Source organism: Lampetra planeri, chromosome 3 (genome assembly GCF_965212315.1).
Source record: "Lampetra planeri chromosome 3, kcLamPlan1.2.h2, whole genome shotgun sequence".
In the NCBI taxonomy this organism is placed as follows: domain Eukaryota; kingdom Metazoa; phylum Chordata; class Hyperoartia; order Petromyzontiformes; family Petromyzontidae; genus Lampetra; species Lampetra planeri.
Genome location: NC_136109.1, coordinates 22,514,194 through 22,534,755, shown reverse-complemented (window position 1 = coordinate 22,534,755; position 20,562 = coordinate 22,514,194). Strand labels below are relative to the sequence as shown.

At 43.4% G+C, this 20,562-nt stretch overlaps 1 protein-coding gene across 1 annotated transcript in view; it reads left to right on the top strand.

Annotated features, from left to right (window-relative positions):
• LOC144741420 (fibrillin-2-like) overlaps positions 1 to 20,562 on the top strand; it is a 78,491-nt gene that overhangs the window by 27,194 nt on the left and 30,735 nt on the right. Inside the window, exons 22-46 of the mRNA XM_078623959.1 lie at positions 269 to 319; positions 877 to 1,002; positions 2,381 to 2,605; positions 3,275 to 3,400; positions 3,962 to 4,090; positions 4,463 to 4,588; positions 5,192 to 5,317; positions 5,709 to 5,831; positions 7,007 to 7,132; positions 7,663 to 7,788; positions 8,125 to 8,247; positions 8,531 to 8,653; positions 9,258 to 9,383; positions 9,488 to 9,610; positions 10,319 to 10,441; positions 10,855 to 11,016; positions 12,244 to 12,312; positions 12,577 to 12,702; positions 12,867 to 12,992; positions 13,647 to 13,799; positions 15,262 to 15,333; positions 15,463 to 15,588; positions 16,910 to 17,035; positions 18,021 to 18,146; positions 18,322 to 18,438. Coding sequence (XP_078480085.1) covers positions 269 to 319; positions 877 to 1,002; positions 2,381 to 2,605; positions 3,275 to 3,400; positions 3,962 to 4,090; positions 4,463 to 4,588; positions 5,192 to 5,317; positions 5,709 to 5,831; positions 7,007 to 7,132; positions 7,663 to 7,788; positions 8,125 to 8,247; positions 8,531 to 8,653; positions 9,258 to 9,383; positions 9,488 to 9,610; positions 10,319 to 10,441; positions 10,855 to 11,016; positions 12,244 to 12,312; positions 12,577 to 12,702; positions 12,867 to 12,992; positions 13,647 to 13,799; positions 15,262 to 15,333; positions 15,463 to 15,588; positions 16,910 to 17,035; positions 18,021 to 18,146; positions 18,322 to 18,438 — 3,105 coding nt within the window. The remainder of the gene's footprint in view (positions 1 to 268; positions 320 to 876; positions 1,003 to 2,380; positions 2,606 to 3,274; positions 3,401 to 3,961; positions 4,091 to 4,462; positions 4,589 to 5,191; positions 5,318 to 5,708; positions 5,832 to 7,006; positions 7,133 to 7,662; positions 7,789 to 8,124; positions 8,248 to 8,530; positions 8,654 to 9,257; positions 9,384 to 9,487; positions 9,611 to 10,318; positions 10,442 to 10,854; positions 11,017 to 12,243; positions 12,313 to 12,576; positions 12,703 to 12,866; positions 12,993 to 13,646; positions 13,800 to 15,261; positions 15,334 to 15,462; positions 15,589 to 16,909; positions 17,036 to 18,020; positions 18,147 to 18,321; positions 18,439 to 20,562) is intronic.

The window sequence follows — 20,562 nt, the reverse complement described above, 5'->3', positions numbered from 1 at the left end:
CTTCTTAAAAAACGGACCTCTGCCGAGTATGCATTAAATAGAATTGTTGACTTCCTATGGCAAGTGAATATCCATGCATACTACTTTATATTAACGCTTGATTTCAATGATCCACTTTTCCGGAAACTTTGGTTTCCAAAAGAGCTCCCCTACCAAATGTGTCTGGCACCTCTATTGTTAAATTGTCTCATTTTTCATAAGGACAGCATGTGCTTTTCACTGTTTTGTTTTGTTTATGCCCAAACGCAATTTCTCTTCTTTGTTGCAGACACCATTTGCCCCAAGGGTTTCTCCAGAGCGAAAGGAACTCAGTGTGAAGGTATCGTCATTTGCGTGGCATTGTTTCCTTCCCTTTAGAGGACTCACTCTCACTGCATAAAACGGACCCGCCCCCCGTGAAGTTTCCAACACGTTACAAGGAAATGAAATGTACACAAGGGAAGACGAAAGCAAACAACGTCGACATGTTAGCCAGTAGGCTTCAATCAGCCATGTGCTGAACATCTTGAATGATTCTTTCTCAGCGTGATATTCTATTCCCTAGTTTCATGAAGGGCGATGTAAAATTATAGAATAAATATGTTATATAAACACAAGTTAAATTACACTTACACATGCTCGTATAATATTGCATCTCAAATTATTTGGCTGGGAACCGCTGTAATAGATAATACATATGTTGACCTGTTGGACCACAAATGGTGCAGTCTGACCAAGTTCTGGCTGAACAAACATTTAATGGTCTAGCACAGGATGTGATCTTTTGCACAATTTCAACACAAGTATAGTGAATGCATCTCACTCTTTGTCTTTTCCCAAAGTTCACCAAAGATGACCTCTCTCTCTCTCTCTCGTGCTCACATTCCGCACCTGCAGACGTGAATGAGTGTGAGGTGTTCGCGGGGATCTGCGTCAACTCTCGCTGTATAAACACGGCCGGCTCATTCAAGTGTGAATGTCCACCTGGCCACACCCTTGAGAGCACCGGCAGGACCTGCATTGGTAAGCCTGATGGAAAAAAAAAACACTCAAAGCAAAACACTTTTCCTCAGTTAAGCAACACGCTTTACACCAACGCTGCCCGCAATGCAGGAAGGTATATTAGGATGAAGGAAGGTATATTGTTCGCCACGGTGAGAGCCAGGCAAATCTGTCTGTCGCCTAATGATGCCGGTTTTAATTATTGGCAAAACATCGTACTCAAATTATGAATGTTGTGGGTTTACTCTCCAACACGCCGGTGTGCTGTCCTAGTAATGAATTGGTATGTTCTGTTTACGTGACAAACCTTACTAATTGGCTGTGTCAGGTGGTGGCGGATTTAACGACACATTTCACGTGATCTCACCAAAAAACCTCTATTATGGATATTTTGAATTGAGTTTCCAGGAGAACTTTTTTTCTATATTTAGGGAACTTTAATGGTATAACAACACTCGAAGTACATGTTCAGGCACTTGAGAGGCAACTTAAATATTCTCACAGACTGACTGAATTTCTAGGCAGTCTGAATAGTAATAGTCTAAATATATATTTTTAGGCAGTATCAATAAAATGTTTGACTGAAATGTGTTTAGCTTGTACAGCATATATATTAAAAAACATTCTTAAGAGATTTTTAAAAAAATAAGTACTATGATTGTCAATGCAGTTACTGCTGAATTCTTTTATGGAATTTTTGATGTGATCAAAAAAGGAATTGTATAAAATATTCTGAAATCGCATTGCAATTATATTGTTAATGCATGTATCTCACTCCGTTACCACAAGAGTAGAGAAAGCATTAGGCCAAAGTCAAAGCTAATCTAGGTCAGTTTTTAAAAATCAAACTATATTATAAAATGTTTTGCTGGCTGGCTGACTGACTGGCAGGACGTGACGTCCGGAGGGAAGAAGGGACGGACAGACGCTCACGGCCAAAGAACATTGCGGGCTTTCTAGTTTATAATAAAATGACAAAATAATGAAATTGCTTGCTCGTGAGACTACCTGGCAGAACGCCCTCCACGAGAGATCGGTCTCAAGAGCCCCTCTAGAGGGTGTTTCCGCACGAGCCAGACACGTTGAAATAGCTTGAGCGTCTTCTTGGTTCTTTCGGTAAAGTCACGTAGAAGGGAAGACGGCTGCTTGCGTTGTGGCCGAAACATCGTGAGAATTATATTATTATATTATTTTATTATTTATTATTTTTATTATTTTATTACTTCCCTTCTACGTGACTTTACCGAAAGAACCAAGAAGATGAATCCCTGCAGTCACGAAAGCTTTAAATCGAAAAAAATATAGCTTGAGCGACCACACTTTTACTTCTGAGAAGTTTCCGCCGTGTAACCACCGCGTCACCCGTTCATTCGGACCTTTCTTGTGACATGTCACGCAGACCTGCGCTTGGAGAACTGCTACCTGTCGTACGAAGAGGAGGAGTGCGAGGAACCGCTGGCCGTGCGTCTCCGCAGCGACGTCTGCTGCTGCTCCCTGGGCAAAGCCTGGGGGCCCGAATGCGAGGGTTGCCCCGAGAAGGGCAGCGCGGAGTACGCCTTCCTTTGCCCACGTGGCCCTGGCTACTCCAACCGTGGTGACCCCATCGGCCGACACTTTTTCAAAGGTGACGGCGGGGTGGGGGGCCTTGCTGCTGCGTCGCAAAGTAATGGTGGCTTGTAGCGGGTTCGTGTTAGTAGCCCTGTACAATTTGGTGGGGGGTGGGGGAGAAGGGGGGAGGCTGGAGGTAGTTGAGCCCCCACCCCCCCCTTCCCTTCTAAAAGCTCCAAGCAATGGCCAACACAGCATTGCCTCACACACATAGGGTGGTGAGAGTTGGAGTGGAGCGCACGATGGACACAAGTAGATTATCGTTACTCGTCGTCGTATTGTTTGCGTTCAACGTTCGTTTCAAGTTTGTTTCACATTGACTGTGTCATTCCCCCCCTTTAAACACGGCCATGCTATACAGGATTGGTTGGAAGCAGCAGTGGTTTACTTCGTGCTTGCTGCTTTGATTTATGAAGATGATAACTTTAAAAAGAAAAGTATTTTTTTACAGTGGGGAAAATGGTCATACAGTTGTTTGAACGTGATCTGTTCAAAACAAGATAAGAGCGCTTGGAAAGATTGACCTAATGAAACGTTTTAGGCCCAAATCCTGTAATTTTGAGAGCACAGTATCAACAAAATCAGAGGATCTGGTGGACAAAAGTATGTTTATTTACTTCTTGTGTAAACTGTGCTTTGGGCTTGCCCTCATTAGCGATGTGTATACGTTATCCTCTCCGCACAGATATCAACGAATGCAAAGTTTTTCCACAAATGTGCTCCAATGGCAAGTGCAGGAACACCATTGGGAGCTTCAAGTGCAACTGTGAAAATGGCTTCGTTTTGGACGCAGAGGGCAAGAACTGTACAGGTATGATCCAACACAATTTACACACCTCTTGGGAAGGGAAGAACAAACATATCCGTAAACATTCGTCCCAGAATAGCCGTTATGTGCTTTGATTTATGTCGCCATGACAAAATATATGCATTTGTTTTCATAACATCATTGACGCTTGTATAAAATTTGAGGATTCCTGGCAGTGCACATTAGGGTGCTTGTTGCTGTAATTGGGCTGCATAAACATGAACTGTAGTGAAATTCAGAGGCGTGAATGTGTGAAGCATCACAGGCACTTAATATCCACATGGGCGCTATTCGTCCAAACTGCACTATACGCTCGTGCCAATGTGCGAACTGATGAATATTGGATTCGAAGGCACCATGAGAATAATATACCCAACCAGGCCAACGCTTTTGTTTTTAAAATATCCTCCTTGTAAGGGCCACTAATGTAAGCACTTTTGTACCAACAAGTTGTTTAACACGTGTGCTAAGATGTGTATGAATACATTTCCAGCGCCGAGTTGACTCGCGTTACTGAACTCTGTCGTTTGTGCACCTCTCCCCCTCTGATGGCTTCCTTCACAGACATTGATGAGTGCAAGATCTCTCACGACATCTGTGGAATGGGAACTTGCGTGAACACACCCGGAAGCTTTGATTGCGAGTGCATGGAGGGCTTTGAGAGTGGCTTCATGATGATGAAGAACTGCATGGGTATGACCTGTACATCATTATCAACAGCATCCTAACTCGCGATAATTTTGGTTATTGTTGTTGTTGTTGTCAGCCTGTAACTTCCCATTGCTGGGAAAGGGCCTCTCCAATTTTCTTACATTCCTCCCTTTCCTGAGTTGTTCTGGTTCAGTAAGGGCCTCCAAATACTTTGATTGCATCTCTTCCATCTCGTCCGCTTTCTTCCTCTGCCTCTTTTGCCTTCTCACGGTATCTACTAAGTTGTTCATTTTACTTCAGAGCTACACCATTGCACGATCGAACACTTGCCTAGGATATGTCGTTGTCTGTCTTGCGTCACGTTCGTGACATGAGCTGCTTGCTTTTTTGGGCACGTTTCGTGCCGCCGTGCAGACATTGACGAATGTGAGCGGAACCCGCTGCTGTGCCGCGGTGGGACATGCGTGAACACGGAGGGCAGCTTCAAGTGCCTGTGTCCACCGGGACACGACCTGAATGAAGATGGAACCGTGTGCATGGGTAAATCTCCTCCGCTCCCTTCGCAGGCAACAACACCGTTTTAGGTCTCTTTATCGCTGCTCCATACGTCAACGTATTTTCCCCCTCCCAGATGAGTGTTTTTCATGAACCTGACCTTTAACAACTATGACAGAGTTACGGTATATATATATACACCAATCTCCAACTTAGTTACACATTTTACCTCATTTAAAAATGCATTAATACAATGAGAAAAAGACAAAAATATATACTTTTTAAAAAATACTGTAAATATTTGTATTTCGCCCAAATATAAACACCTATTTGACTCTATTAGCTCTGCATACTTAAACAACAAACTTAGCAGCAAACAGGACAAAATTATCCTGCTTATTTCGCAGCATGAATGTAAAAGCTAAAGGTGCAGCCTTGCAATTTTTTCTTCATACCGCTGTTGACAGAAGGCCCTCCAATAAAGGAAGCTCTAGAACACCATTTAGAAAATATTTTAGCCTGTTTTCTAAGCTGACCCGATATACGTCAAATGAGGAATTTATATCATAATCTATGTACATTCATACATTACCTCTGTGCTGGTCCTGTGTGCGTGCGTGTGTGTGTGCGCGTGTGTCCGTTCAACAGACGTGGATGAGTGCTCTCTGAGTGGCAATCTGTGCCGAAATGGCCGCTGTGTCAACATGATTGGCTCGTACCAGTGTTCCTGCAACACCGGCTACAGTGCCACCCCAGACCGCCAGGGATGTGTGGGTAAGTGACCTGTCTCTGATCTACATGTACAACATTTTTAGTGCCACTTCAAGCTGTTTACAAAAATCAGACTCAGTATACAGCACCGTTTCATTGTACTTGTGGCCAACTGCCGGGCCATGGAAATCCGACTGTGGGGCAAGGTGAAACGAAGCATGTTGCCATGGTGCCCGATTAACGTTTAAAATAAATATAAATATATATAAATGGTTGTTTACTCCTGTATGTAAAATTGTCTTAATTCATATGGAAGGTATGTGTGTTTATCCTATGCTTTTAAAAACAGGTGCAGCACATGTTTTGTTTGTGTGTATTTTATCAACAAAGCTGTTCATATTCTACGTTGAATTGTGGTTATTGTTGTTGTTATGTTGTTATGTTTTTCCTACAGACATTGATGAGTGCACAATCATGAACGGTGGTTGTGACACCCACTGCTCAAACTCAGACGGAAGCTATGAGTGCAGCTGTGAGCGGGGCTATGCCCTGTTGCCAGACACACGCAGCTGCTCTGGTGAGTGACGTCAATTTATAGACAGTTATATGACCTCCACCGTCAGTCATATTCTCGCCACTCCTGGAATTAATTCCTCATCGCCATCTCCCATGGTCCTACGATGTCATGACCCATCTCGCACCGGCCCATGAGATCATCTTAGCTCAGCATCTCTGTGGCGGTGATCCTCTTGGGTGTGTTTCCTCCTTTGGCTGACATCCTGTCACCAGCCTAGTCCATCTGCTATCATCCCTTCTAGCAATGTGTTGTGCCCAAACCAAATGACCATCCTTGACAGTCAATATTATCTCTATAATTTGTTGTCCACGGGCCACTCGTTTGGTCTCTCTGTGTAATTCCCAGCATGAATCTCTCCATGCTTTATTTTCATATTGATAATTTACTCAATGTCTTTGTCGAAATTGCACCTCCGATTATCACGGTTGGCTACGTAGGGTGCGAAAGAATTTAAACTTGCATACATACATTATTAGTATGACCATTTTTTCCCTCAGCATTTCACAAGTCACTCTCCATATTAGACATGATAGAACGAAAATAGCCTTTAATTGGACATTTTAAATTGTGCCTCATAGGCTTCATACTACTAAGTGCTAATAGCAATTATATAATAGCAATTATAATTACGACTGCACTTTTCACAAATATCAAATTTCCGTAGACTCATATTTAAAGGCTTAAACATTACCTTGTGCCAGAAACACATTATCGACACAATCGAGCGTTTACACTTTCAAGACTGTTTACTTTTTCTATGACATGAAGCTGAACACTGCTTTAAAAAAGAATGACCAAATACACAAGCAGGTGACTGATCATATACATGGACTTGTCAGCCCTTAAGCGTTCACGTACACAAAGTAAGAGAAGTTATTCTATACTATCGTGATAATTATCCACCATGTGAATGCTTTCATGCGAGACCGCATTGGCGGCGGTGCACAAACAAAAACGAGAAGAAACTCAACACACGCAACAATGACACTGTCATAAAAGTCCAAATGTATATTACTAATTTAATAAAAGACATTTCAGGCAATGGCCATTCTTCATAACTTCTAAGAATCATAGATATCATGTTTTTGTCCCTTTAAGGCCAGTGTTATTGACAAATGTGTTCGCTTTTCACGATGTACGAATAATGGTCAAGTGTTTCCCACTCTGTCTTTCAGACATTGATGAGTGCGAGGACAACCCGTACCTGTGTGACGGCGGGCAGTGCACCAACGTTCCAGGAGAGTACCGATGCCTCTGCTATGATGGCTTCATCTCCTCCGTGGACATGAAGACTTGTTCCGGTGAGCCGCGTGCTGTGAGCTCCCAACAAGCTCCCTGCCTCTCTTGACATGAAAATAGAACGAGCGTCTTTGGCATGGGAGCACATTTTTCTTTTTTTTTCAATGAAACATCTGTGTTGGGCCTCTTCTGTGGCTGCGGAGTTTTGTCCTGGTACCTTATTATAAATAGCTTGGAAATGATGGGCAAGGGAGTAAACGGTATGACAGGCTTCTGGACATTAACAAATATCCTGTGATGTAATGACTTACAGAACGACATTGCTGAGTTTGTTAAAATAGGCTATTGTTACGTAATCTAGTTCTGTCAACACTAATTTATTATTTCCGAATAATTATATAAGAAAATTGAACACAGGCCAAAGTTAGAGACCCCAGTGACTCTGTCATGGTCAAGTGCAGCCAGCCGCAGATAACATGCGGAGCAAACAGATACATCTGTAGTGCAGTTATTTATATCAAGTCCTTGGAAAGGGCTCATCGGTGCTGCAGCATAATTACTACAATACAATAAACGAGTGTGTGTCCGGCAGATGTGAATGAGTGCGAGCTGAACCCCAACATCTGCATCCACGGCAAGTGTGAGAACACACGCGGCTCATTCATCTGCCACTGCAAGGTCGGATTCACCGTCAAGAAGGGCTCCACAGGATGCACAGGTTTGATGCGCGCGCCACATTCCTCTGAGTGGAAGGCACATGTAATTTAGTTATGCGTCCGCACGCACGAGTGAAAATTGCTTTCTTTTTTTGCATACAAAAAATGTTGAAAAGTTGAAAAGTCGTTGGCGGCAGGGTCCATGCGGCAGCCTTGAGTGTGTGGCCTTTTTGACATTTAGCGCACAGAGAGAGCTTAATATATTGCATAGTGCAACGTGCGCAGCAGGTTTCCATCGTCTAAGAGAAACTGTGTCGTGTAGTTGCACGGCAAATGTGTTTTCGCATCGAATTTCTTTTCTGATATTTGGCCTCATTTAAGTTTTTTCATTCCTTCAGACGTGGACGAATGCGAGATTGGAGCGCACAACTGCGATATGCATGCGACGTGCGCAAACGTGCAGGGCAGCTTCAAGTGTACCTGCATCGAAGGATACTTTGGAGATGGAGTGAAATGCCAAGGTAAGCACATGTCATCACTTTCCTCAACACAGCAAACTTCGGTGTAATAATTAGGAGGGAATAATAATAATTCATTTGCTATGAATAAGGCAAACACATTCAGAAGTATTTTCTTTGGAACTTTTTAGTTCGTTCAATTCAGCAGCATTCAGGTTGGAAATGATACAGTTATAGTTCAAGCGCCGCTGAAAGAACCTTGAAGCATTTTGAGAATCGTGCAAAAACGTTGCCATGTAGGATTTACTTCTTCTTTCTCCGCTCTTTTCCCCGCGCCCCCCTGCAGATGTCGACGAGTGCGCCAACGGGACGCACAACTGCATCCCAGAGGCCAAGTGCGTCAATATTCCTGGCACTTTTACGTGCGTGTGCAGAGACGGCTTCTCGGGCGATGGACAAACATGTGTGGGTAAGGCTGCACTTAGCACACGCGGCCGCCGTGGCCGCCGCCACGACCTGCCAAGCAACGCAACGTCGAGGGAGATGAGATAATACGAGCGACGTATTTTTTACGGATTTTTTTGGTGTGAAATTTATTCGGCAAAGTCTCAATCACTTATGAAGACTCTTTCAAGAAGGTCCTGCCTGGAGTGTTGGGCCAAATGCTTTTTTTGTGTGTGTGCGTGCATATTTTCTTTGCACGTTCCAGATAACTGGAACATGTTCTTCATAATACCCGATGCTTGTTACGTGACCTTTTCAATAAAACATTCACATCTGAGCGGAGACATGTTGCATAATTTCATATATATGTGCACTGCTTCACTGTGGAAAAGAGGCTAGAGTATCTTAGCTAACTGAGTAGTAAAAGTACTGGATATGCGCACCCATACTGGTCCGGTACTCGGCAAGAGACGAGACAAAAGGTGTTCCCTTCACCAAACTGCACTGACTTCCGTGGGGTGAAGTATAGTCAAACGCTCCCGCCCACTTCCCCCCCACCTTGCCCCGCCCCCCACACATTGGCATGAATATAACATACATTTTCTGTTGCTCTCTTTGTTCCTCTACAGACATGGACGAATGTGCAGAGAACGTGAATCTCTGCGAATTTGGCCAGTGTCTCAACTCGGCTGGCGGTTATCGCTGCGAGTGTGAGATGGGCTTTGTGCCGACCGTCGATGGGCGATCCTGCAAGGGTGAGCAGCACTCATTTGCCAAAGCGCCAACAGCCTGCAGAAGCATCATAGTCGGGGGTTTCAAGCGTCAAGGCTCGACTGTCTCTCTTCTCATTTCCCTCCAGATATCGACGAGTGCATGTTCGACAACATCTGCGTGTTTGGGAAGTGCGAGAACGTGCCCGGAATGTTCCGGTGCGTGTGCGACCCTGGGTATGAAATCGATGAGACCGGAGGGAACTGCACAGGTGAGGAATGCAACTTAATCGAATTTCGTCCCATCAGCCAAGGCTATGGCTGGGAGGTTTTTCAGTGTAAACGGCACCTTATCTGCGTGTTTTTTTCCCCAGGGGTTGTCCATCAGACCTTGAGTTGCATGGATTCCACTCGCAGTTGTCAGAATTGTGTTGTTCTTACACATATGGCAGCTACAACGACCCACGGGATGTATGAATCTTAGAATATATTTAATTTTAAAAGAATAAAAAAAAGTATTATAAATGAGTGCAATTTTTGTTGTTGTTATGTAATAGTGCCACCATATTAGAATTTTTGTTTGCTGTTTAACTAAGTGTGTGACATCAATTACACGTTTTACTTTGTGGATTACGTTCTAAAATGTTAGCCTCAAACACAACCAGACATGGACTAAACTGTGAAACTATTTTAGTTTATTCAGCAGATAAAGCCCACTGAACTATGCCCTCCTTTTCAGAGGCAACCTGGCCACAAATGATGGCTCATCGAAGTGGCTCTTCTCATATGTGGCCATTTCTAGTAGCCATACAATCGAATTCTTAACCTAAATTTATGGAACTGTGGTCAGTAAACGACATTTCCTCCTTTGTTTCTTGAGAATGTCATTGAATCACATTTAATGTTACACGCTGACAGTGGGGGGGGGGGACAAGTTAGAAAATGTATTAACTCATGGAAATGTGCAAAACCCTGTGCAGACAAAGATGAGTGCGCTGATCCCAGCAATTGCTTCAACGGCATCTGCACCAACACACAAGGAAGCTTCCTCTGCACCTGCCCTGCCGACTACCAAATGAGTCCCTCAGGCCAAGGATGTGTGGGTGCGTTTTTAAGTTTTCGTTCCGCAGTATTTGGTTCAGACCTCGACAATTTTAATCCGCACGGTGAAGTGAGAAATAAAGACTTGAAATTTTGGGTCGCGTGGACGGACCTTGCAGACATGGAAAAATTGTGTGTATTTAAACTTTTCTGATATTGCCCTCCCACAGTGGTTGAGTTGTTCTACCAAGCTTCGCAATTTACTTTTCACATGTCCTGATTTCTGTACGCCGGAACAACCAGTTTACATCATGTATTCATTTATAAAATCAGGGAAAGGATGGTTATGCACTCTGGCAGCAACCGACGATGTTCATTCAGCGATAGGCACAATGCAGAAAAAGATGATTTATTGCCGATGAATATTTTCGACTTTTTTTTTTTACTGATCTACACATGTGTTTGCCCGGGACAGACTACAGAGTTGGGAAGTGCTTCCTGGAGTCTACGGAGAGAGGAGACGGCACCTTGAGCTGCAACGTGGAGATTGGCATCGGCATCTCACGCTCGTCGTGCTGCTGTTCCCTGGGCCGAGCTTGGGGTGCCCCGTGCGAGCTGTGTCCCGTCGTCAACACGAGTGCGTACCCGCGGCACTGTGTCCCCCACGTCAGCGACTCCTCATTCCATTAATCATCAACCGCCAATCGTCATCTGTACCCCACTGGACGCAGGCCTCCCCCACGCTGTTTTGGCCCCGCTGGGGATATTTAACCATGCCTCACCACACTGATCAGTGCTTGGTTCGTGAAGGTGGAAAAGCCCAGGATCGGTTGAGATTTCACTCACGACTGACCTGAGCCGGACCCGGAAATTGAATTTGGGCTCAAAGTGTAGCGTGCAAACCACTGCTTCACTGGCTCTATCCTCCCCTTTACTCGGTGGTGTGTTTCATATTATCGCTCAGTGTCAATCCAAGCGGACGGCACCTCTCCATATTTTTTTGTCGTGTGTTTTCAGCGTATATATTCAGTTTTCGTTGTCAATGTCCATGTTTCTGAACCCTAGGCACATGCAGAGACATGAAAGGGAACACGTGGATTGGAGAGCGTACAAAAGTAATTTTGTAGAGAGCATGTTGCTAGAAGGGAGGTTTGTCGGTGCTCGAGACTCATAAATAAATAAATAAACCTAAAGGGGGGGACCTGCTTAGAGCGGCGTGTGGAGCACGGAGATGGATCAACGAAATCTGCTCGCGCTAGAATTGATTCTTGCATTGCAAAACCATGAGAGGTGGTGGCAGCTTGAGGAGATGGCAACAGATCACTTCGCTCTTGTCACTGAAACATTCCTCCAACCACCAAACAACCAAACACAGAACCATGGGGTTGGACAAATATTTATCATTTGCAGCACCACACCTCTGGAATAACCTCCCTGAAGCAATACGCACAGTCGACTCCATCGCCACATTCAAGTTGCAACTCAAAACGCATCTCTTTGCACTTGCATACAACTAACGCACAGCCACAACTTGCTTTTATTTTCATATATTTGAAATAACTATAGATAATATATATTATCATTGTATAGAATGTTTTATTTTTATGTTAAGTATTAATATGATGATGGCAGGTTTGTGCCAGAAAGGCACCACGTGTTGAAGCAAAAATAAATTTACTTGACTTGGATGGCTGCTCCTCATATCTTTACTATCTCTCCTGCATTGGCTAATGTTACTTCAACAATGAAGGATGATTGTTTTAAAATAATTCGTTTGGACACAACTTATATAATAATAGGATTACTGAAAGAAAATGTTGCATATTATATATTTAAATGTACTTTGTCTCTCCACAAACTCCAGCTGAATACAGGATCCTTTGTCCTGGTGGTGAAGGCTTCAGACCAAACCCCTACACCGTCATCTTGGAAGGTAAGTCGGTCAAATCACGTACTAGGAACAAAATAGCAATGCTGTTAACTCATGCACGCTATCGTTTGCTTCCTGTGCCTACACAATGCGCACATTTCGAAACGTGGAATCTAACAGTTCAAATTCAAGCTAGTGCAGAGGCAACAAAAAACGATTCTTTGTTTCCAGTGGCGCATGTTTTTCACAAAGCATACACAAAGACGGTCTCTTCCTGCCAATTTTGGCCACAATACTCCACTGAACTCCATTTCCCCGTCCGTGCAGACATTGACGAATGTACCGAGCTGCCGGGGCTGTGCCAAGGTGGAAACTGCCAAAACACCTTTGGCAGCTTCAAGTGCGTCTGCCAGCCAGGCTTCCGCTTCAACGAGGACAACCGCCAGTGTGAAGGTAACACGTCTCGCCACGTCCTTTCCCAGGGCCACCTCAGTGACTCATTTATGCGTCCTCAGCAGCGGATGTGTGTCCCACGAGCCTAACGATGTTCGCCATTTAAAATCTGCTGAGACAATGGGTTTCAATTGCGCGGGGGACGGGGGGTGGTTGTTTTTCAGATATCGACGAATGCGCCAACTTCCCGACGGTGTGCGGTCCTGGCACCTGCTACAACATTGTCGGGAACTACACGTGTGTCTGCCCACCTGACTACATGCAGGTTAATGGAGGGAACAACTGCATGGGTGAGTACAGCGCGGTGTTGCTGCTCGGCAACACGTTTCTTGCACCGAGGGCGGGCAGCGCAGTTCATAATTGGAAAGTTGCGAAGTTAAAATGTTGTACGGGAGACAACGCTGCCCTCCATTACTTCTGGGGTCTGTAAAACGAGCACCAATTTATCGTGGAACCTCACAAATTGTTGTTGTACGCACAGACTGGTCACCACCACAGGAATGTGGAAGTGTTGCCTATTGTTGTAAACAGAAGATGAGCTCTAACCCATGCTCATTTAATCGGTAAATCACTTATATCCTCGATGTGGGATGAAACAAAGTTTAAAAAAATTACCCATAACATGATAGGCTTTCATTGTGAAGCTACATTGACAGTGTTTCACATGCACAAATAAAAAAAAACTCTACCTATAAACTGCGTCCTTAAACAGGGCAATAACACTGCCATAAAGAATAGGCAGTTGTGTGAATGAATGGGTTGAGGTTTTGTGATATAACATGACAGCACTTGTTACCGGCAACCATCTGTTTTTGCTTCGACAAATGAACTGTATCTGAAACGGAAGGATCAAGGAAATGTTTGAGACAATTTTTTTGTAAATACTGACCAAATTCGGTGCACATTCATACTGATGTCTCTCAACACGGCAACCGACATTGCAGACATGCGCAAAAGCTTCTGCTACAAGACGTACGACGCGGCTGGCTGTGACAACGAGCTGTCGTTCAACCTGACCGAGAAGGAGTGCTGCTGCAGCTACAACGTGGGCAAAGCCTGGAACAGGCCTTGTGCGCCCTGCCCAACCATCTCCACCAGTAATGCAACCACCGTTCTGCTGTCTGCACGTAGCTATTTAGCCCTTGAACCATTGGGCCAAAAACATACTTATTGGTACCACTCAGTGGCAAATCCTTAGGATCTTTTTTTACGAGTATTTCATCTCTAAATCACAAATATATATGATTGCAAATTTGCTATTTATAAAACAGCTCCTTAAAGAAGAGCAAGGTAGGATGTTTGCCATAGAATATACCGTTATTTCAGAAGAAAAACAACTGTGTGATACGAAACAGCTATGAAATATGAATATAAATAGAAATAGTATCTATAAAACAGACAGTACATATGCTAATATGTTTTAGTTTTCATGACGGACTGCCCATAGTGGACTGTTTTCGCATTAGCCACCACAGGCGATACTGACCAACCCCCTTGGCTCGTGGTAGAAAAATGTCTCAACACGGCTTCCTCAAGTGCTTTGTAGTGACCCTAAACTTTCTCCCGAGGGTGGGCTGCAATATCAATTAAGCTACCTTCTTGGATTAAGACCAATGAAGCTCAATATGGCATCTCAGTAAGGGCAGGTTAACACATTAAGGGGCAAGGTAGCCAAACTTTTATGCATGTAGGTGGCAATATTATAGCACTTGCACTTGTGGAGCAGAATATCTCCAGCGCAAGTGATCATAAATTCGTTTCTTATGGAGCGAGGCCACTGCATGATTTTACTTCTCATGAATCAAGTCATTTTAATCTCGGGGGGTTTCGATCCTCATGCTCTTCTCCACATGCTGAATCCGATTACTTTAGGAAAGGAAATAGCACAATTCTAGGCCAACAATATAGATCAATCTTGACTTAACTGAAAGACCCAAAGAATATGAATATAGATAAAGTATTAGAAATATGAATAGGTTTTACCTTTGCTGTAAATGCAACATGCTCTGATAATAAATGCATTGTCTTATATATGCATTGTTTGTTATCAGAGGTGTGTGTTTGCATGTTCACCACAAGTGTGTGTGGTTAATGCAGACTTGATTCCTTGCAAAAGATATCTTTTTGGTGTTTGAACATCTTAACACTTGTTGTATTGCCAGAAAGGGTACAACCTATTCTTATTTTTAACGCTTTGATACTGTCAAAAAAAGGTCCCAAGATAATATAGATAAAATAGGTTTGAGATAGGAAGTCGATATGCAGTCTGATGTTAAACCCACACTCGAATTTTTACTGAATACCTGCGTTTGTAATTGCATGCTAATAAAGTTTTTTGAGAATTGAGTTGACCTTACGCCAATGGGAAATGATCCAGTGAGAGAAAAGAAAAGTTGGCTGCAAGCTGGTGACAAAAAAATCAACAAATGAGCTTATGATTTGGTTACATAACATATTATTACCACTACTACTACAATAAATGGGTCACTTATCTGTGGTTGTACTGCGAATAAACCTGTAATTTACTTCGTTGTGTAAACAAGACATTTCTCCCGACAGAGGCCCACAATCAGCTCTGCGGAGGTGTCCCACCTGGTTACGAGATTGATATCAATACAGGCGAGCGCATTGGTGAGTGCTCTTTTCCTCCTTATACTACTGCACGATCCACCCAACTTGGGTACACAACATTTTACCAAGATGTCTATTGCTGCATTATGCTTTGAATGCAAAGCAATTGATCTGAGTTTACCTTGACAGATATTGACGAGTGCTCCAAGATCCAGGGCATATGCACCAACGGGATGTGCGTCAACCTGCCTGGTAGCTTCCGGTGCGAGTGCCCGATGGGTTTCCTCTACAACGACATTCAGATCATCTGCGAGGGTATGACATCATCATATGTACTGACTCTTACCACCGCTGAGGTCTCAACACATCCTCCATTGTGCATCACCGAAACTGTTTTACTTGCAGGACACGCTTAGCGATCATTCATGCGTATAACTAGTGTCAGATTGTTGAAAGTTTGAGCGATGGGGAATTAAGAAAGTGGAAAAAGAGCTCTGTGATTGAATGGATACAACAATTCACACATCAACGCTGAACATTGACTGTTAAGAAAAAATCGTGGAAAAAAAAAGAAGAAATTGAAAATGCAATGAAAATAATTAAACTCCCCATATATTGCGGGAGTCACTGATACATTGGGAAGATTTTTGAAAAAACAATATCCATATGAAATTTCGTACGAAAAATACAATAACTCTTAACAGAGAACTTTATCCAAGAAAACAACAGATTTAGTGTACCAGATTATTTGAATCTGCGACAAATGCTATGTTGGCCAGATGGGATGAAATATGAGCGGGATAATAAAAAAACACAAGGGAGACATCGAATAATCACAACACACAATTATATCGGCTGTTGGGGAACCTGGCTGTTAACAGCAACAACATCCGATTGATTTTGATGGCCTTGATGCTTTATGCAAAACTACTTACTATTGAATCTTGATTTGAAGCTTTCGTGACTGCAGGAATCCATACTCTTTGGTGAAGACTAATTAGAGCATCCATTGAAAGAAAGGGAAATTACAAAAAAATTCAAACAATTCGATGGCTATAGGATTAGCATGGCTTAGAAATATATCGTGAGTGATCACGTGACAACCTTGATAAATTAGCACGGCATTATAATAAGATTTATAACATTTAATATAAAACATTAACTGTGACTAAACAGATCATCACGTAAATATGTGTACATAACATCAACATATCTTACGTAATGTATTATCATCTAACATAACCATCGAGGGTAACTAATTAACCATGACTAACTTGTTTCAATGTGCAAGTATACACTGCATACTTTTATATTACCAAATGTAAATGTCGTATTTTTCCGCAGCATACCTGTGTGCTCAAGCTATAATAAATCGACACGTTTGCCAACGGAACAACTCTTATTAATTGGCTGTGTCGGGTGAAAGGAGGGTTTATGACAGATTTATTTTGACTTCGCCATCTCACCCACAAATCACTCATGAATTCTGTTACCTGATATAACCCAGCAGATCACCCTTCAAAAACGGGCAATGTATCATGCGTCTCAATGGGCCCGTATTTATCTCCTCGGTACTAAGAAAGCTAATTCTAATCAATATTTGTTCAATAACACCAATGTGCATTTTCCTTCACAGACATCAACGAGTGTGCCAGTGCTGAGAAGATGTGTCAGCGTAATGCTGAGTGCATCAACTCCGTTGGCAGCTACCGCTGCGAGTGCTCTGCAGGCTATACGCAGACTCCATTTGGTCTCTGCATAGGTGGGTATATCTTTACGTCTGCCTATAGCTGTGTGTGTGTGTCTTTGTGAATGCTACAGTCCCAGCAACTCTGGTTCAATTTATGACTGTGCACAACTGCCTTTGTGATAGCCTTGTGTTATAAGAATGACACGAATACCAAATATACTAAATTATTATGACTTATTAACATGCAATGGCAATGTATATCTGATTGTATTTTTGTCAACTCAACCTTAAATATTCACCTGATGTGGTAGCATAACCAGCCTTCGTAGGTGATCACTGTAAGCACTTGATTCTGTCGTCCATATGACCATAGTCTAGATGACCATTAACAATTGACAAGTATGACTCATACCAAATAACAAAAAACGCTATGAGTATCATGTACGGTCAGCCAGAAGACATTTAATACCATGGTAGTGATGAAACAAGTAATTGAGGAGCATCGGAATACAAGCATCTGGCCAGCTTCTCTCATGACAGCTATGCCACTAATTACTCATTTACACACTGGCCATCTGCTCTTTAACTTCAGATTTATCAGGCATTAAACAAGTAAAAACGTTGCCATTAAATGTTCCCTGCATCATAATATAAACTCTGAGAGAAAAACCCCTGGGTATAATTGTTTTGTGCCTCTGCTGCATTCGTAATTTTGGCAGCACTAATCGGATTAGTTCCAAATTTTTGGGTCGTAAAAAGAGTATTATTTATTATCATGAAGCATTATTCACACTTGAGGTTTCGACTATTCTCACCACAATTGCAAACTGTCGTCTTCTTGGATGCCACCAATGGGAGTTTATGTTCGTGCCACGACGCCTCGCGCGGTGCAGACATCTACAGTGCATTCTGGTGTCCCGGTGATGGCGAGCATCGAGCTGTGCGTTTTAAAAGCGCACAGCCGGCAAAAAAAAAAAAGCCAAACAGGAATCTTTTCGCGACACACCTTTCATGACTTCTTGTCGTTGTCTTCTTCATTTAATTTTTTCTTTTCAAGACCGGGACGAGTGCTCCGAGAAGCCGGAGATTTGCAGCCCTGGGCGTTGCCAGGACTCGGAAGGAAGTTATCGCTGCATGTGTCCCAACGGTTACAAGGCCACGGAGGACCAGAGCATGTGCATGGGTAACCCCGCTGATGTCAACACGTCACCCTCTGCAGCTGAACAAACACTTAAAACCTCGGTCACACACAAGGGCGTGTGTATATCTACTACACGTGAATTTGTTTTTGTTCACTATGATTTCCCCCACCCACCCTGTCCCTTCCCCCCGACCCCGCTCCACCCGACTCCAATCAGACGTGGACGAATGCGAGCGCCAACCTTGCGGCAATGGCACGTGCAGGAACACGGTGGGGTCGTTCAACTGCCTCTGCTTCCCCGGCTTCGAGATTTCGGCAAACAATGACTGCATGGGTAAGTCGTCGCCGCACGTGCACGATATTTCCATGGTGAACAACCGCCGCCGTACCGTGCCCCTCTTTTTACCTCCTCGAAATCCTTCACGGTGGATGGGGCTCGGGAGTCTAAAGTCGTTGTGTCAACGAGCTGTGCGTTAAGAGGGCACGGCGTGTGTTCTTTAAGCGCAGTGCCCACTCTCTTCTCCACCAAGCACACGGCTGAGTAAACGCCGACGCGTCTTTCCGCAGCAGAATAGCTGAAGCTTTGCCATGTGAGAATGCTCGTTCTGTAATTTTTTTCCAGTATTATTTTTGAAAAAACATTGTTTGAATAAAAACAATCTATCATCGTGGTTTAAAAAAAGTGCATTAAACGTAAAGAAGTCAGAAGCATGTTTACATGGGAACCACTTCTGTCTTCTTTAAGTTTTCATCACGTACAGTGTTTATCTGTGCATAGTTGTGGCTAAAGTGCAGGAGGCTGTGCATAGTTGTGGCTAAAGTGCAGGAGGCTCCCTTTTTGTCCATTCATTAAACCTCTCTGCACCTCACAAGTAGAATTAAGCCAATGTTTTCATGGAAAATGTTGAGGCAGATGCCACCCAGGCATCCGCCCTGCATCCTTTTGGAAGAGGTATGTAGATGACACGTTCATCATCTGGCCACATGGCCTACCAGCTCTGGACCAATTCTTCAACCACATCAATTCCATACACGCAGCCATCAAATTCACCATGGAGGTGGAAAAGGATGGCAAGTTACCATTATTGGATGTTTTAATCGAAAAGAGACCAGATGGCTCAATGGGACACTGTCTACAGGAAAGCCACCCATATGGATTCCTACCTAAAACCTGACTCCCACCACTATCCATCCCAGAATAATTCCCTCATCAAAACTCTACACCATAGAGCTCGATGTATTTCTGACCATCACCACCTAGTCAGTGAACTGGAACATGTACACCAAGTCCTCAAGATGAATGGATATTCAGACTACACAATCCGTAAAGCTATCACCCCAACCGTTGGGAAAGAACCATCAGAGGAACCAATCAAAACCATCACCTTTCCATACATAGCAGGGGTCACCAGACAGATCTCCAAAATCATGAGCAAACACGAGATCAGGGTTCGATTCAACACAGTACATACAATTTGTGATCTGATCCCATCTGTGAAGATGTGATCCCTGACATGCAATTACCCCCGGCGTCTACAAACTAAGCTGTGTCTGCGGCAGTAGTTACATTGGGGAAACTAAGCGACATGTCTCAGACCGTGTTCGTGAACATAAGGCAGAACTGAAACACGGTAGGACTTATACCTCAGCCGTGGCTGATCATTGTTTTAATGCTGTGGGCACACACGAAATAGATTTTTCCAAGACGAAGGTACTCTGCAAACCCATTGGCTATCAGCAAAGATTCGTTCATGAAGCCATCCAGATATATAAACACAGACACAATTTTAAACGAGAAGATGGGTACAAACTGAGCAATAATTGGAAGGACGTTATCAACCAGGCTAAGTCATAACTGGCTGTTATGCTTAGTAGTTATTTTTGACTCTCTGGTGTTACATTAACAGGTTAAATGTCTTTACATTAACAGTTTAAATGTCTCACACTAACACAGCCACCGTTGCTCGTTTTCCTTGATGTGACGGTGGCTCTACGATTTTACATTGACATGCTAATCTCTCACAATGCAATGGTCAACTCCGCAGCTTCGTCGTCGTGGAGGTAGCTCAGCTCTCCGATCTTACATTGACATGCAAATTTCTTCACTAGCCCCGCCCACTTCGCTTATGACCCTTGGGCTGCACCCATCTCAAACCTTTATAACATCCTGCCTCAGCAGCTCTCGCGCTATTTTTTCACCTGATGACGATAGCTTGCAATCGAAACGTCGTGATATTTTTTAATTATTTTTTCTATCTACGTGGCTTTACCACCGAAAGACCCATAGAATAGAATTAAACAATAACTCCGTAGCGATTTTAAGTTGAGTTACTAATTTAAACACCTATGAAGCGAGTTGTAATGACTGGCGAAACGTCATACTCAGATTGTCAATGTCGTGGCTTTTCTCTCCAACACACCGGTGTGCTGTACTAGTAACGAATTGGCATGCTCTGTT